The following is a 17,036-nucleotide window of genomic DNA, read 5'->3' on the forward strand; positions in this document are numbered from 1 at the left end:
GGCCGAGGTCGGGCGGCAGCGCCACGAGCCGCGGTGGCTCTCGCCCGGCCTGACCGCTTCTCCCCGCTCGGCCCCACCCCCCGCGCGCCGCCCGCCGCCCGCCGCCCCGGGCCCAGCCGCGCAGGGTCCCCGGCCCGATTTTGTTGGGGTCGACATTTCGCTCTCCGGAATTGTTGGGCGTCTCTACCAATCGAGTGACAAGGACCCCCGCGGGCGAACTGCGCTCTCATTGCGTTCGTTTTTTTCTGAGTGTCCCCACGCCCACCTAGAGAAGTGTGGGAAGTGAGGGGACAGCGGAGCTGCAGGGAGAGTCATCCTCCTCCGGCCTCGTTTTAAGGAGAAACGGGAGGCCGGGTCCGCAGGCCGGGCGCCCAGCGTCTCCGGGAGCGCTTCTGCCCCGCAGCGGGCGAGAGCTGGTCTGAAAGGCTCGCGTCGCTTCCAAGTCCACCGAGTCCGGAAGCCGTCTTTCCTCTCGATGTCGCCGAGGCCCCTCTTTGTGCAGCGAGCCCGGGAGGGTGGAGGATGGTTCTCCGTAAGCGGGTGGTTTGAGGACCCTCTTCTGGACCCGGCGAGAGTAGAAGGGGTCGGTTCCGGACCTCGGCCTCACTGTGTGTCGCGGAGAAGCAATGTCCGGCGACGGTTCGTCTGATCGCGCGCAGAGAAGCCGACCTGGAGGGCGGCGGTCCTGGGGGAGAGCGGAGCGCGTGGCTCGCTGGGGCGGGGCCGCCGGCCGCAGGCAGGGCTGGCATCTCCGACCCCGGAGCAGAGACGTGGAAATGCCCACGCGCCCAGAAAGCACCGCCAGGCCGTGTCCCAGATGCGGCAGGAGGCCGGCGCTGGGCCTCGAGCGTGTTTCAGAAGCTTCCTGAAACAGCTTGTTGCGGTTGCTGTGTTTGTAAGATTTAGAACTTGCTCCTCCCAAGAGTAAACCAAGTTTCTGCAGCTTCTGTTCAGATTCCCCAACCCTCCTCGCTGGCCCTTGGGATGGTGCCCACTCTCAAGGGGTGCTCTTTTCTGGAATTATTTTTATGTTTGGGTCGGCTTTGGGTGGCCTGATACTCTTCCGATTATTTCTCTCCTCATTCCTTTCTCTTTTGCCTCTTCCTCCTCCAGCTGCGGCCAGCCAGCCACCCACCTCCAGGCCAATAACTCAGGAATCCACCTTCTTCCTCCAACTCCCTGACCTCGCAGCCTGGAGGCCGGCTGTGTGCAGGTTGCTGCCCACACGCTGACTAGGTTTGCCTGGAGATGATGACCTGCTGCTTTTAGAGTTTATGTTGCAGCCATGAATTTGGGGCTGTGTCGCGGGAAAGAACACCACAGAAGTCCAGCATCTCGGGCTCATTTAATGCTAAGGCAATCAGAGGCAAAGATTCCCAAGAAATTAGAAGATATTTTTCAGGAGAAGGCTTAATTGGTTTTCATGGGACAGGTGGAGAAATTAACCTTTGCAGGAAGCAAACCAGCCCTGGGCCCTCCCTCCACCCACTCCGCCTTCTGGGGACCCAAAATAATTGGACAGACCCTGGCTGGTGATGATTAGGGTTCCCAATTTGCAGGAAATTTTTTCCCCAAATCCTAAACATGTGTCAACAAGGTGTTCCCCCAAACCTCACCAGCACCATTTTCCTAGGGGCAGGCAGACTGTGGGGGTTAATTCTCTTGAGACCCAGGGAGGGCCCTTAGCAGATGTGTGCCTAGCCAGATAACCTGATGAAGACTTCTCCGATGGGGGGAGAATGAGGGAGGGGACGTGAGTCACCCCAAGGGAGAAGTGGCTTTCCCACCCTCCTTGAGTCTCATAGAGGACTGCTGAGCCTCCCCACCTGCCTCCAGAGTCTACCCACACCCGGTGCACCTCCATGCCTTCAGTGGCCAGGTGACCCAGCCCACGGCCTCCACGCCCCTCCTCCGCAGGTTAATTTCCCTGGGAGCAGTGCCTTGTAACTGTTGCTTCTCCTCTCTCCTGCACCTTGGAGCCTGCAGGGGGTGGACAGAGCAGGAGTGGAGAAAGGACAGGACCTGGGAGGGGACAGGAGGAGAGGTGAGCCAGGCTAGGTTGAAGCCATCAAGCCTCAAGGTGGCCTGGTGGTCACATTGCCTGGAGGGCTGCTTGCCCAGACCTTATTCTCGTCTCTCCCAGGGACTGGCAGCTTCCAGCTGGCAGCCCAAGGCCGAGACCCAGCTCCGCAGTAGGCCTCGCTGCTGGGCACCCTGCAGCTGCGTGGACCAGCCAGACCTAGGGCCCTGGCTCTCCCCGCTCTCACCCTCCCACCCCTCTTTCCACCAAGGATACTTTTTTGTTTTTCTTAAAGATTGGCACCTGAGCTAACTGTTGCCAATCTTTTTTTTCTTCTTCTTCTCCCCCAAAGCCCCCCAGTACATAGTTGTATATTCTAGCTGTGAGTTCCTCTGGTTATGCTATGTGGGACACCACCTCAGCATGGCCTGATGAGCGGTGCCATGTCTGCGCCCAGGATCCAAACTGGCGAAACCACCAAGGACACTTTTATTGTGCCAACACGCCTGCACCCTCAGAGTTGCCCTTTCTGATGTTTCACAGATTTCAAAAACTTCCCTAAAAATGCATTTTAAACGATGGACAGGTGTGCCTGGGGTAACAGCGGTGTTTCTTGGGGTGTCCGTGGCTGGGGGCAAGGAAAGAAGAGCAAAGAGGAAGGAGTCTGAGCAGGGGAAGAGAAGAGGAAACAGAAGCCCAGCTTGGGCATCTGACAGCAGCTGGAAAGGAAGTTTAGAGCTGTGGAGCAAAGAGGGGAGGCAGCAACAACCTGGGGCCCCCACCCCACCACTAGGCTCCTAACTCCCCTTCCACATGGGCCCTGCTCTCCTGGGAAACTAGTTTAAAAGATTTTAAGACAAAGAACATGAGGCGAATGGCCTGTGGCCCCTCAATCGGGTAGAGACTTGAGGGGCTCAGATGACTGTCTGGGAACTGGAGGGAGGCAGCTGCTTGGGGTATCTTCCTCCGGATGGTTCTGAAGGTTTGTCTGAAATAGCGGCCCTCCTCTCCTTTCCAAAACAGAAGATTCACTGATAACTCCCTATGCTCCTTTATTTATTTCTCTTTCCCCACGCGGAGCCCCAAATCGTATTCCCGCGCTCTTCCGGCTTTGCATGCATGTTTCATGAGGATCGTGTCCCCGGGTGGAATCCTACCGTATGCACGCGCCTCCCTGCACACGCAAACGCACACACATGCACACTTACAGTGTGTCTACAAGAGGAGGGTTCTGCGCCCGCCAGCTCTGCGTTTAAGACAGGAATCTGCCAGGTTACCAAAGTCAAACGTAAGTAACAATTTCCCTCTCCACCAGCAAGGAAAGCGGACTACAAAAGTCCCTTTGTATGTCGGCAGCTCATTTAATATTATTTACGCATTTTTGTGCAAGGAATTGTGGGATTTTTCCCCACGGTAAACAATATGGAAATGTTAAAAATAGCAATCTTCCAGCGCGCGTCGAATATGCACTCCAGGGTGACCTGGTGGGGCTGTCGCGGGGGTTCCTTGGATGCCCGAACCGAGAAGCGGCGGGCAAAGCACGAGCGAGCGCGCGGGACGCGGCCGCGGTCTCGCCGCTTCTGGGCTCCCGCACCGGAGCGCGGGGACGCGGCCGCTTTAAGGGGGGGAGGGGCGGCGGAGGCGGGGAGGGGCGGCGGGCGGCTCCTGTCACCCAGCGGCCGCCGGCGCGTCACGTGGGCGCGCGGCGCCGCGGCCATTGGCCCGAGGCACGTGTCCAGGAGACCGGCCCGCGACGTCACTCGAGGGGGCTCTGTTAAAAATAAGAACAAAAATCCAGAGTGAAAGTGTCTCAGGTTGCGCTAAGTGGCCTGGAAATCCCCGAGCCCGCGCGGCGGCCGCGGCGGCGAGGGCGCGCAGACGGCGAGCGAGGCGGGCGGCGCAGCCCGCCCGGCCCGGCCCGGCCCGGCCCGCGCCTCCCGCCGCTCACCCATGCGCCTGGGGCCGCGGGGCTCGGCGCGGCTCGGCGGGGGCGCGGCCGCACGCCGGGGGGGCGCCCCGGCCCGCAGCTGGGCGGCGGCCGCGCGGAGGGGGCCCCGAGGCCGGCGGAGCGCAGCGCGGGCCCGCGGGCCTCCATGTGCGTGCTGGCGGCGGCGGGCGCGCTGAGCGCGGGCGCCCCGCACCCTCGAGGGCCGGCCGGGGCGCGCGGGCGGGGGCGGCCGGGCGGCGGCGGCGGCCCTAGCGGGCCCGGGCGGGCGTGAGCGCCGGGGCGCGCTGCCTGCATGCGCGCAGCTCCAGCCCCGGGCGGCCGCGGCGGCAGCGCTGGAGCCGGAGGCAGCCGGACGCGGAGAGGCGCTTGGAGCCCGGGAGGCGCTCCGAGTCCCCGCTGGACCACGGTGACTGTCTAGCGCCCGGGTGCGCTGCCAGGACGAGGACCGGACTCTTTTTGAATCGCTCTGCGTCTGGGCGCGGGGCGAATCTTGGTATTTTCTAACTCAACTTGTGGATTGGAACGTGGCTCCGCTCGGAGCGCGGCCAGCGACTTGTAGGACCCCAGCCCTGGCCGCGGCCGCCGCGCACGCCCTCAGAAGACTCGGCGGGGTAGGGGCGCGGGCCGGCCGCGAGGGTCGACTTGTGCGCCGCATCGGGCGCAGGGCTGATTGGAGGGGGGTCCCCGGAGAACCCATTTGGGATTTGTTTGAACAGCATGGAGGAGAATGACCCCAAGCCCAGCGAAGCGGCGGCGGCGGCGGCGGCGGCGGAGGGGCAGCGGCAGCCGGAATCCAGCCCCAGCGGCGGCTCGGGTGGCGGCGGCAGCAGCCCGGGCGACGCGGACACTGGCCGCCGGCGGGCTCTGATGCTGCCCGCGGTCTTGCAGGCGCCGGGCAACCACCAGCACCCGCACCGCATCACCAACTTCTTCATCGACAACATCCTGCGGCCCGAGTTCGGCCGGAGAAAGGACACGGGGACGTGCTGTGCCGGCGCGGGAGGAGCGAGAGGCGGCGGAGCCGGCGGCGAAGGCGGCGCTGGCGGCGCAGAGGGAGGCGGCGGCGCGGGCGGCGCCGAGCAGCTCCTGGGGTCCGGCCGGGAGCCCCGGCAGAACACGCCCTGTGCGCCCGGTGCGGGCGGGCCGCTCCCCGGCGGCGGCGGCGACTCTCCGGGTGACGGGGAAGGCGGCTCCAAGGCGCTCTCGCTGCTCGGCGGCGCCAAAAAAGGAGGCGACCCCGGAGGCCCCCTGGACGGAGCGCTCAAGGCCCGCGGCTTGGGAGGCGGCGACCTGTCGGTGAGCTCGGACTCGGACAGCTCGCAGGCCAGCGCTAACCTGGGTGCGCAGCCCATGCTCTGGCCAGCCTGGGTCTACTGCACGCGCTACTCGGACCGGCCTTCTTCAGGTGAGCCCGCGGGAACCCCGCGTCCCGGCCCGCTATGGGGAGGCCGGCGGGGTTGCGGGACGGCGCTGGCTCGGGAACTTAGCAGGAGGAAGAAAACACCAGGACCTTCCCCACCCCCAAACACACACAAAGGCGCACACACCCCGACCTTGTGTACGGCTGACGCTGGCCCGGGCAGTGGCCAGGAGGAGAGGAGGCAGGGTCCATTTGCAAGGGGGTGCAGACTTCTGAGAACAGCAGAAGCGCCAGGACCTCCTCTTTCTTTGGCCTTCTGGGGCTTCTCCTTGCAGCCCCTAGTCCACTGCTCCCTCTGGCAGGAGTTTATTTGGTAGGAAGGGGGTTGGCTGGAAGACAGGCCCGGAAGCCGGCACTCTTAACCCCTTTCCACGTCCTTCCAACTCAGTCCAGACCCGGGACCCACGCCCAGCCCACCCCCAGACCTAGATACTTCCTGCGACCCAGATGTAGCCAGGGAAGAAAGGGCAAGGCTGACTGCTCTTCCTGCGGCCCCGGTTCATGAGGGGGGATCGGGGGATCCTCAGAGGCAAGGGATGGAAATGGAGGCGCCCTTTGCCCTCTGTCTGGTTTTATTTGCCGAGCCTGCGGCGGGGGAGCTCAGCACCCATCTTGCACACAGCTTGGAGGAAAGAGGCCTGCAATACCCCCAATAGAGAGGATCTTCTCCCAGAGCTTTCAAGGGGCTGCTCCCAGCTAGGAAAGAAGCACATTTCGGAGGGGCTGGGGGTGGAGGGGCCTGCAAGTGTGTGCAGCGGTGCTGCAAGTGTTTTTCATAGATCTGGGATTTTAAAAAGCTGAGTCTATGTCCTTGTAGAAATCATCAGCTGCGTTAAATGTGGGTCTGTGGCTGCGAACCGCCATTAGGAGCAGATTCCATTTGTCCCCGAGCTGGCAGCACAGACCGGACACCCCCTGCCCCCCAGGCCTCAACTGTTTTGCGGGGGTTGTTTACCCAGATCACAACTGAGTCACCCCTTGGCCGCCTTCCCGCAGAAGTGTGCGTGTGTATCTCTGATGAAATCCAAATTTCTCCAGCTAGATCTGAAATTTGCTCCATTGTTCTCGCCTCCCTCCTTTGTTAATATTTAATTAACATATAGGCTCACAAAGCGGCCAGCGAGGAGCCTCGGCCCGGCTTTGTGCGGCGCCAAAGTCCCAGTGGCCCGCGGGAGCCCAGCAGCCCGGCCTGGCCCGAGCCGCTGGTCTTCCTGGACCGGAAAAAAAAAACCCACCGTAAGATCACGTCCGTGTTTGGGGACGTTTAAGAAGAAGCGGGGCAGAGAGTTTTTCTCGCGGAGGTTTGGTTCTGCTGCTGAGACTCCTAAGTGTTTGCGTTTTGTAAGAAAATCAGGACAGAAAGGGAACTAAAAATTCTGTTTTAGGGCGATTTTCTTTCCGTGAATGGTGTGTCTTTTTGCGGGCTATTCGTGTGGCAAGGGCCCCAGGACCGCAGGAGTTTGAGGGGAGGGAGCGAGTAGAGACGAGAACCAGCTTTGGGAGCACGAGGCTGCGGTGGAGTCGGAGCAGGTGGGGGACCCCCGGGACTCTAGAGGCCTCACAGAGCCACCTCCTTCCCCCTTCGCTCCTCTGGGCAGCCCAGCCCAGCGCCCCGAATCGGCATCCGCTGGGTCACAGCCGGGCTGGCTGGTGCAGGGCCGGCACCCTCGGCCTTGTGTGCGACGGAGACTGTGAGTGTGTGCCTGGCGACGCGGCTGTGAATAGGGGTGTGCTTTAAAATCTAAAGACCTGGAGTGTGAGTCTTAACAGCCCTTGGTGCCCACAGCCCCTTTCCGAGTTTGGCTCAGTTGGGGGAGGGAGTTCTGGGAGCCCCTAGGGTCTCTGGATGTTCCCAAACACCTCACTCGGCACCGCCCCAGGGTGCTCATCCACCCTCCTGGTCAGGGTCGGGGTGCACCGGGGGAGCCTTCCTGCGACATCCCTCCACCAGGTTGAGTAGGGTGGCCAGGCAGTCCCCTGGCCCTGCAGGGTGGGGTGGGGCACGAGCCGGGGACCTGGGGGTTCTGACTGCTCGAGGTCTAGCTTTCTCCAGCCTCCGCCTGGGTCGCCTTGGAAGAAGCTGGGGCCTGGAGCTCCCCAGAGTTGACTCACACACTTCACAGATTAAGAAACCCAGGCATGCATTGCCGACTCCCTCCCTCAGCGGCCTCTCGGGCCTTCCCTCACAGACACTTTCCTTTGGTCTGAGCTTCTTGACTCCAACAGAAAGAAAACCCTTGGCTTCTTCCCTCTGCTCCCCTCGCTTGAGCCTCTTCTGATGGCCAGGTCCTAGGAGCCAGACCACCACTGTCCCAAACCAACCCCAAGCAGCGTGGAGTGGAGGAGGCCTGGTGGGGGTCAGCAGTGTGAATCCTCTGCCCAAGGTCAGCTGGGCCCCCTGCGGCCTTCAGCGAGGCAGCCCCAGTCTGGGGCGGAGGGGACAGGCAGCTGTAGTCAGTGCAGGGAGGGGAGCAGGTCCCCCTCCTATTCTGGGGACTGAGGAAACTTGGTGACGGGTAGGAGGGAGCCGTGAGGGGCTCAGCGCTCCTTCCCCACCCGGGAAGGACGAGTGTGCTCCCTCCTGCCCTTGAAAGAAACGATGAACTTGGGCGCACGCACGGGGCCCAGTTGGGGGAGACAAAGGGGCTAGGGCAGGCGGAGGCCCACCTCTGGGCCTCTCGGGTTCTCAGGACCCACCTGCCCCTGGCTCCCACTGCCTTTAGCCCTGGGGGGTGGCCCCATGGGGGTCCTGTGGGAGCTCCCTCACATGCCCCAGGGCTCCTCCCCTGTGCTCCCCCCTCGCCTCTCTCCCAGCTCTTATCCGGGTCCTGTCCTTATTCCTGGACAGAACCTCAGAAATCACTAGAAAAAGCCATTCTGGAAAGTTTGGGATTTTTGCTTTCCTGCAGGAGCCTTTTACCTGGAGACCTTTCTGCTGAGCCTGTCCTTCACCCCCCTAACCCCCTTGTCCCCCTCACCCCGACTTCCCTGGCCCATCTCCTCCTCCCCAGAGGTGGGTCGAGCCACCCAGCCACAAGTCCAGCGCCTGTCCTCCAGATCCGCCAAGTGGCGGGAGGCAGGCGCTTCCTTCCTCGGCCTCTGGGCCTTCCCCGACCCTCCTCTGAGTAAGCAGGTGGGCCAGGGGCCTCCTAACGGTGTCCCCTCTGCCCACCATACTCCCCAGGTCCCAGGTCTCGAAAACCAAAGAAGAAGAACCCCAACAAAGAGGACAAGCGGCCACGCACGGCCTTCACGGCGGAGCAGCTGCAGAGGCTCAAAGCCGAGTTCCAGACCAACAGGTACCTGACGGAGCAGCGGCGCCAGAGCCTGGCCCAGGAGCTCAGCCTCAACGAGTCTCAGATCAAGATCTGGTTCCAGAACAAGCGCGCCAAGATCAAGAAGGCCACGGGCAACAAGAACACGCTGGCCGTGCACCTGATGGCGCAGGGCCTGTACAACCACTCCACCACGGCCAAGGAGGGCAAGTCGGACAGCGAGTAGCGCGGGCGGCCGCGGTCCCGTCCCGGTCCGCGCTGAACAATGCAATAATTTAAAATCATAAATAAAGGGCCAGTGTATAAAAATTATACCAGCATTAATAGTGAAAATATCGAGTATTAGCTATGGTTCTGCAATATTCTATGTATATATAATTTACAGGTGGTGTAAAATCCAAAATATCTGACTATAAAATATTTTTTGAGTTTTTTGTGTTTATGAAATTATGCTAATTTTATGGGGATTTTTTTGTTCGTTTTTGCTTTTTTTTGTTTTTGTTTTTTTTGCAAAGGGGGCTGCTTAGGGTTTCATCTTTTTTAATTCCCTGAGCTCCATTATGGGACATCGGACATTTTTTTTTATTTCAAAAGAAGAAAAAAATTAAAACAACTTGCTGAAGTCCAAAGATTTTTATTGCTGCATTTCACATGACTGTGAACCGAATAAATAGCTCCTACCTGGTCTGTGAGTTCTGCCACTTTGTTTGTGTGGGCTTGGTGAGGACAGCAGGAGGGGCTGCACCCCCAGCCTCGTCCAGCGGCAGTGCAAGGGCCCTCCCTGGTGGGGCGAGGGGACTGTTGGGGTCCAGGGAGGAGTGTGAGGGCTTGGCCCTGGGAAGTGGGCCTGTGTTGGTTGGAGACCTGGCCTGGCTCTCCTCCTCCCCTCCTCCTGTTCTACTCCTTGCCGAGGCCGGCCTGCACCTCAGTGCATGCTTCCGTCTGTGTCTGTGTCGCTGTCCCCTGTCCAGCCACCCACCACCAGCGCCAACTCTCCCACCTCCAGGGCTCCAGGGCAGAGGGGCCGGGCATGTCACCCAGGGACCGTGAGCAGTGGAGCGACCCTCCTCCCTCCAGGCACAGGGCCAGAGAATGTCCTGCGGCTCCGTCAGCCACCCCAGGAGGCCTCCGGGGCCGAACCTCAGGAGGTTCGCAGGCTGCGAAGGGCAGAGGGCTGCCGAGAGAAAGTTGGCAATTCCTCCTTTTCTTTTTTCTTTTTCTTCCCTTCCTGTTTTGTTTTCCTTTTTTTTTTTAAGTGGCCGCTTCTGCTACAGAAAACATTCTTTCAAGGTAAATATGCATGTGTATATGTGTGTATGTATGCATATATATACACAGCAAGCAGATGTGAGTCCACAGTGCTGGACCACGTGGCTACCTTGACTTTTAAAGGAACTCAGAATCCTCCAAAATCTAGAGGAAGGAAGAAATTGTGTAAATAGTCATTTCTTATCACTTTTTGTCTTTTCTTGTTTTTTTTAAAATACACGTTTTATTTTTTTGAAGGTGTGGTACAGTGTAAATTAAATATATTCACTATATCCCCCAGCAAGTACATATATATATATAAACAAACACATTCTCTCTCTCTAACTCCACTCTGTCTTCTGTTTGGTGTCTGGAAAGGGAATCGTGTCCAAATGTCCATCTGTGGCCGGGACAGCCCGAGGGGCTGTGCCCATGGCCACGCCAGGAGCCACGGCTGTGCCCTGAGGACTGAGGGCGGACTTCTCTCTTTGCCTTAAACCTCTTTATTTCACAGCGATAATAGTTTCACTTTGTACATACTAGTGTAAACCTTTTTAAAAAGGAAACTATAAAAACAAAAGTTGTAATTTAAAGTTCTGTGAATAACCATCTGCTGCTTAGGAAACTCAATGAAATGATATGCCTTTTTAGCAGGAAGCAAAGTTTTTTGGTTTTTTATTTTTTTATTTTTATTTTTTTTAGTTTATAAAACTTGCATTTTACAGTTCCAGTATCAGATATTTATAATCTTATGAGAAATGAATGTTTCTATTTACAACTGTGGTTATCAAAATTGTGAACATTCCCTCTGCATTTTTGTGTGTTTAAATTCTTGAAAGTTACATTAAATAAAAAAAAAAGCCGCTTTATTGTAAAATATTGGATGTCCGAGGTGGAATGACTAGTTTTTCTAAGTGTGTTTCTGAGGCCGCCCCCAGGGCCCTGGGCTGCTCTGCTCAGGTGCTCCCGGCCTTTGCCTCAGGGGCGCACAGCCTCCCTTTGTAGCCAGAGGCAGGATTAGAAAAAAAAAAACAGTGAAGACACTTGGATATCTCCTAAGGGAGCACAGAACAACCAAAGTGATTTAAGCACACATTTCTTTACCACAAGGAAGTGTTCAAAAGTATGGCTCTCTTCCACTGGATAAGTGTTTAAAATCCTGCAGATGCAACAGGTCTCGTCCCCGTCGCCGCTCCTGCGCGCTGGGAGGAGGCGCTCGCCCCCTGGGGAGAGGAACTCCTGCTCGACGTGAGACAAAGAGGCCCCCCTCTTTACGTCTTTGTTGTTGTTTTCACTCCCACAAAGGCAAAGGTCTTGGACGACATCCCAAGGCGGATGCCGGGAGAGGACCGGCTTTTACCTCGGTTCCGGAGTCCCCTCCGCCGGCCGGGAGACGTTTGGGAATCCACGGCCCCCGCGGCCACGCAGGACAGCTGACGTGCGCCCTGCCTGCCCCGCTGCTTTACTTCCAGATTGTCTTGGCCTGAAAAAAGTTCTTTCCTGGTAAAAGAAACTCAGAGACTAGCGAGTTTCTTCTGTTGCGGAAGGCGACCTTTAGTCGTTTTCGGTTCCACGCTGGCTTCCCGGGCACGCACTTGGCCTGCAGGCGGGAGCGGAGCCGTTCCCGGGATTCGCAAAGACGCGGCGAGCGAGACGGCCGCGGTCTCCCCGCGGAGGCTCCGGAGCGCCAGCTGCCCAGTCCCGGGAGCGCCCAGGGTCATCGCCAAAGGGGCGCGATCACCTAGGCCATTCCAAGCGTCTTTCCTCGCCCCCTTCTGCACAGTTCTGAGGGTTCTTAGATTAAAAACAAAACAAAAACCACTAGCACAACTTCTACTACCCAATTGGCCTCTCTCTTTTTAATAAAAAGACAATATAGCAACATCAAGCAATCATTTTTGTTTTTTAATCTGTTCGAAAGTCAACACTGTTGAGGGGCAATGTGCAGGTTTGTGAGGTAGTGAGTTCCCCGTCCCCAGAGGCGTGCGAGCAGACACTGGGCCTACAGAGGCAGAGGGAGATTTTCCTTTTTGTCTCTGGTAGGGGATTGGACTGAATGAGCCCTCAGACCCTTGACGCTGAGATCCTGGTTTTGCTCCTATGTTTATTGTGTGTTTTTATTCCACAGAGTACAATCTAAGCTTGTAACTCATGGACAGCCACTGCTGTGCCAGCTCTCACCAGGGGCGCGCGGACACCAAAGTCAGGCCCTCAGGAAGGCGACGCTTCTGTCTGAAGTCCGGCGGCTTGCTCCGTCCCACCTGGGCCTCCACGGCTCTGCGCGCCTCGGATCTGGACCCGGACTCCAGCACGGAGAAGAGGTGGAGCCCCGCGGCCGGCCCCCCGCTAGAGGGCCGCCGCCGCAGGAGGCTGGCTTCCTAAACGTTCGTCAGAGGAAAGCTTGTTTATAAAGCAAGGCCTTGCTTCTTGGAGCCGAATGGCCCCCGCCCCCGGGCCTGCCTATGTCCCCGCGGGCCAGGCTGAGCCTTGCCCACCATCCCCCCTAGCCAGGCAGGGACGAGGTGGGGCCTGGGAGCCCGGGCGGGAGGAGCGCCGCCGCTCCCCCGGCCGGCCCCTGCCCGAGCAGGCCTGCTGCGAGGGTGCGGACGGGCGGAGGCCTAGCGGGGCTTCGTGGCGCTCAGAGGGCCTTCCTCTTCGGGATGCCGAAAGGCGTCGATGAATAGGGTCCCACCCTCAGGCTGGAGTCAGAATCCGAGGGTCCACACAGGCCCGACGGTCGCCCAGTGTGGACCTGCCGCGCGCTTTCTTTGGGGGAGACGCAGTGACACCAGTTTGCTCCCCAAGAGGACTCCATCTTTTTGGTATTTTCCTTGAGCGAAAAGCGCAAATCGATGGGGGCTCTGAAACCGCTTGGCACAGGTGTGCCCGGCCGTACAGCTCGCACAACAAACACCCAGACACTGTGTATGCAAATAAGCTCGCCGCCGCCCGCCCGTCGGAGACGGCGTGTGCTCGCTCCCGCTCGGCTGACAGCCATTCTTTCTCCCGCTGGTTTAATATCCGACCTGCGCGGGCCCTGCCCGCCCCACAGCTCCCCAAGCGCTCCCGGGAGGGTCCCGGCTCCGCCGAAAACTGCAGCCTGCCAGGCGCAGCCGCCGCGCGCTGGGAGGTTAACAGCCACTGGTGACCAAGGGCCACGGCGCAATACCGAAGGCACGGACTCGCCCGGGCAGGCAGAAACCAGCCTCTAGGGAGACCGATCTCTCCCCACCACACCCTGACACCCCCTACACCCACGCGCAGCAACCCCCGCGGGGGCTTCGGCGTGAGGACCCCTTTTCCGAGCTTCTCCATCCCATCTGGGCCGAGGGCAAGGCCGACTCTAGGCCTCGAAGTAGAGGAGGCAGGTGGGGTGGCGTGGAGAGGGGCTGCCACGAGCTTCACAGCGCAGGCTGGCGGGTCCCGGCCGTCCTTAGCCGGAGAAGACCCGCGCGCACGTGGGTGCGGCGCCGCGCGCTCCTCCGCGCTCCTTCTCGAGCCAGGCCGGCTGTGCCCCGCTGCCGGGCCCGGAAGCCGGGTGTAGACTACTCATGTTGTTATTAATCTTAAATACTTCATTGTATTTATGCTACCCGCCCACAGAAAATAAAAGGCCATTCTCGAAATCGCCTGAAATGTAATAATATTCATTAAAGTGACTCCTAATTATGAGATTTAATCAAGCGTGGTCCACCGCGCACTCAGCTCTGGCTGGTGAGGCTGACGATGACGGCGTTACTATTACTGTTGTCGTTGTTGTCAGCCTCGTGCTCAGCCGCCGAGGTGACCGCACCTCTTCAGTTTAGGCCCAGTTCCGGCAGAGGGATGTGAGGATCCCTAGACGGGGAACGGGGTGCGAAGCACCTCCAGACTCTCGGGGAACAGGTGTGGGTGGCCCAGATTTGCCGCCCTTCACCAATCCCAGCCCCAGGTCCGTGCACGGCCTGCGCAACAACTCTGGGCGGGGGTAGGGCATCCGCAGACCCCTAGGCGCTCCGTGTCCCGGGGACCCCAGCGCCGGTTTTCTGGGAAGGGGGAACCTTGGGTCCGGAGCCCAGGACCCGCCCCGTTGGCTCTCCCGCCCGACCCCACCCCTCTCATGGCTGAGCCCTGAGCTTTGCCCGGAGCAGAAACAAAGAGTAGCCGAGATCTGCCTCCCGAACCGCCTTTTCACCGTCTCAGCCTGGAAGGCTTCCCAAAGAGGCCCCCACTCCGTCACCCGTTACCCTCACCCCAGTGCCCCCGGAGACCCGGGAGGGAAGCAGAGCCGAAGGCCCAGTGAGCCCGCAGCGCTTTCTCCTCGGCGGAGGAGGTCCGACTGGGGAGCGCGGGCGGGAGGGACCCTGACACAGCCAAGGGTCCTCCGTGGGGCCGAGGAGTGGCGGGGACCACGGCGCGCACAGCCCGTCTGGAAGAATCGGGGCGGGCGCCGCTCCTCCCCATCTGTCGAGCTGTGAAACTTGGCCGTGCGGTCCGAGCGCGCGCTGCCTGCGGAAGGGCCGCCTGACGCCTTTCAGCCGGCGCGTTCGGGGTTCTCTCCTCCCGCCAAGTCCTTTGTGTGCAAGCGGACTGTCGGGCTCTGCTGCCGTGGTCTGCCCGCCTCCTTCCCCCGGCCGCTACCCCCTCCGCCAACTTCCCTTTCTTCCCTTCGCTTTTCTCTCCTCTTTGGATGGGTAATGGGAGACTCCAGCTGCCGAGCGCGCCGCCAGGAGTTGCTGCCCAGTTTCTGCGTCTGTCGCCCCTCCCAGCAGCAGACTGGCCGCTTCCCTCCAACTTCCCTGGGACCCCTGGCCCCTGCCCTCTGGCGTCATTTAGGGCCATGGGACATCGCCTCTGCGTTTTCCCTTTAGGCCAAAACTTTGTCCAGAGGTTTCTGATAGCTTTCCTCTCCCACTCCCATCCGCAAAATGTGACTCCTGATGGCTGGCGTTGCTTTAGATTCAGGCGGTGGGGGGGTGGGGAGGGTGGAATGACCCAGCCTTTGGCATAGTCCGCTCCGGCCAAGGCTGGTGCTATTACTCTATTGCTCTATTACCGCCAGTGAGGTGGCCCCCAAACCATTTCCGTTATCACCCACAGGCTGTCCCCTTAAGTCTCAGATTATGCCTTCCGAAGCAAAAACATCTGGATGAAAACTGGAAAAAATCTCAATCCCTCGAATGAACGATGGACACCCTGGCTTCCAGACATCTATTTGTTTGGGGAAAGACAGAAGCCTGCACAGAAAGCCTCAGCCTGAGCTGGCTCTGGGATGCCCAGAGGTTGCGCTCCCACACCGGGGCTGGAGGACAGCTCAGGTTTCATGTGTTTCCTGCAGATACGTGTGTAGCATCACTTGTGCAGCCCAAGTACAGAGTTCTGGAACCAGGCGGCCCTGCGCTCAGATCGAAGCTGGGCTGCGACTGTGTTCCTTACCCCCAGAGCCCAATCATTTGTCTCTCAAATGGAAAGGATACGGACCTAATAGGCTTCCTGCGAGGTTTTTCGTGAGGGGATCAACACAAAGCGCCTGGCACAGAATAGGGCTGGTTGAGTGGGAGGCTGGACAATCACTGCAAATGGCGAAAGGTGCCAGGCTCAGGCCCTGCCCTCCACAGCCGCTGCCTATTTTTGGTATAGCACTTACGCCTTCCTTGCTTCTACCACCAAGTGCGGCAGCTATACAGTCGTTTGGGGAAAGGAAAAAAAGAGGAAATCATGAATAGGAGAGACGATATTCACAAGGTTGTAAAAAGTGGAACAGTAGTAGAAGCGAAGGGAGAATGGAAAACAATACTGCCCGCAGACATTCGGGGCTCGGTTAGCACTTTCCAGAAACACTGCCCCCTTCTCTTTTGAAACACTGCCATGTGTGCACTGTTATTGCAGGGCTCGAATATATGCACACATATTGCCATCAGGGTTTTTTCCCCACAGTGGTCTTGACCTCAGAATAAGCAAGATGCTGTGCCTCGGGTTTCTATAACAGCCCCACAACTTTACACACCACCCCATTTTCAAGTGACACCCGACGGGACAGCGAGAGCTGGGAGCCAAGGAGCATGTGGCATGCGTGTCCCAGCCGTGAGCAGGCATTGCCCCCTCTCCCAGCTCTTCCTCCAAGAGTGAGTGGGCGTCCTAACAGTATGGTAGCTATTTCATCTAAATAGCGTAGGGTCTAAGTAACCCTTTTAAATTAATTGCTGTTCCTATAGCTAAAAGCATAACAGGCTTTGATTACATGCTAACTAGAATGAAACATAATCCTGAGCTAATTATGTGGAGATAATTTTATAATTATATCATTCAATTTAAGAAGCAATGTGTTGTTAACCTCCCGTTTTAACAGGAGTGATGATTCAAAAGAAAAACGGTCATAAATCTGGACCTTTTAAAAGACCTATCAGCGCTGTCTCTTCATTTTCCCTAAGTGGCCAAAGTGAGCATCAACTCAGCCCACCGATTGTCCCTTTACCTGCGCGTACTCCCACCGAGAGAGTGGAAAATCTCAGACAAAGGGGGCTGTCCCAGGCGAGCATTTCCCAGCGCTGACCTGCTCTCAAATGCTAAAGAAGCCTATCTGCATTTCTATTCTGTCCAGCTTGTATGTGGAAGTGACACCCACCGTCCAGACTCAGAGCCCCCGGAGAACGCCCTGGGTCTCGGGGACACTCCAGCGGGCTTTGAATGGAGCCTGGGGCCAGGGCCTGGGATAAAGGTCCAAACCCCAGCCACCACTGCAGGTGGTGCATTTCCTCTCCCGAACACCAGTGTCCTCGGAGGCGCCCCCTCCCCCACCCCGCCCCGCAGGACCAAAGGCTGGCCATCGCCTCTCTCCATGTTGGTCTCCCCTCCCTTCCCCCTTCCTTACTCCCCCACCCCTTAAGCCATCCAGAAGGAGGCCACAGTGGCATAGGAGGCCAGGCTGTTTGGGAGGTGCCACTCGGGGACTGACTCAAGGCCTATTTGGCTGGCAGGCTTGCTTTCCTGAGCTGTTCTGGGGAATTTGTGAAGGGCTGGAGGGCCAGACTATTGGGTCTGGATGGAGAGGTCAGTTGTCTGATGCTTTTGAGGTGGTCAAAGGTCAGCCAGACGCATTCCCTTTGGGTGCTGAGTGAGCCCTAGAGTCTATTTTGGCCACTTGCA

The 17,036-nt window shown here is 58.8% G+C and overlaps 1 protein-coding gene across 1 annotated transcript; it reads left to right on the forward strand.

Moving 5' to 3' along the window:
• The first annotated feature begins 4,533 nt into the window (after window positions 1–4,533).
• EN2 (engrailed homeobox 2) lies at window positions 4,534–9,348 on the forward strand. The gene is made up of 2 exons (XM_023640065.2): window positions 4,534–5,373; window positions 8,573–9,348. Exons 1-2 carry the CDS (start codon window positions 4,686–4,688, stop codon window positions 8,887–8,889), a joined length of 1,005 nt encoding a protein of 334 aa, XP_023495833.2. The 5' UTR covers window positions 4,534–4,685; the 3' UTR covers window positions 8,890–9,348.
• Window positions 9,349–17,036: the final 7,688 nt, after the last annotated feature.

The sequence above is a fragment of the Equus caballus genome, chromosome 4 (genome assembly GCF_041296265.1).
Source record: "Equus caballus isolate H_3958 breed thoroughbred chromosome 4, TB-T2T, whole genome shotgun sequence".
NCBI classification, from domain to species: domain Eukaryota; kingdom Metazoa; phylum Chordata; class Mammalia; order Perissodactyla; family Equidae; genus Equus; species Equus caballus.

What these genes read in the sequence shown, in the direction of transcription:
- EN2 (XM_023640065.2), top strand. Translation starts at nt 4,686, where the DNA reads ATGGAGGAGAATGACCCCAAGCCCAGCGAAGCGGCGGCGGCGGCGGCG. An exon ending in CTCGGACCGGCCTTCTTCAG is followed by an intron (nt 5,374 to 8,572) that starts GTGAGCCCGCGG and finishes CATACTCCCCAG; the next exon opens with GTCCCAGGTCTCGAAAACCA.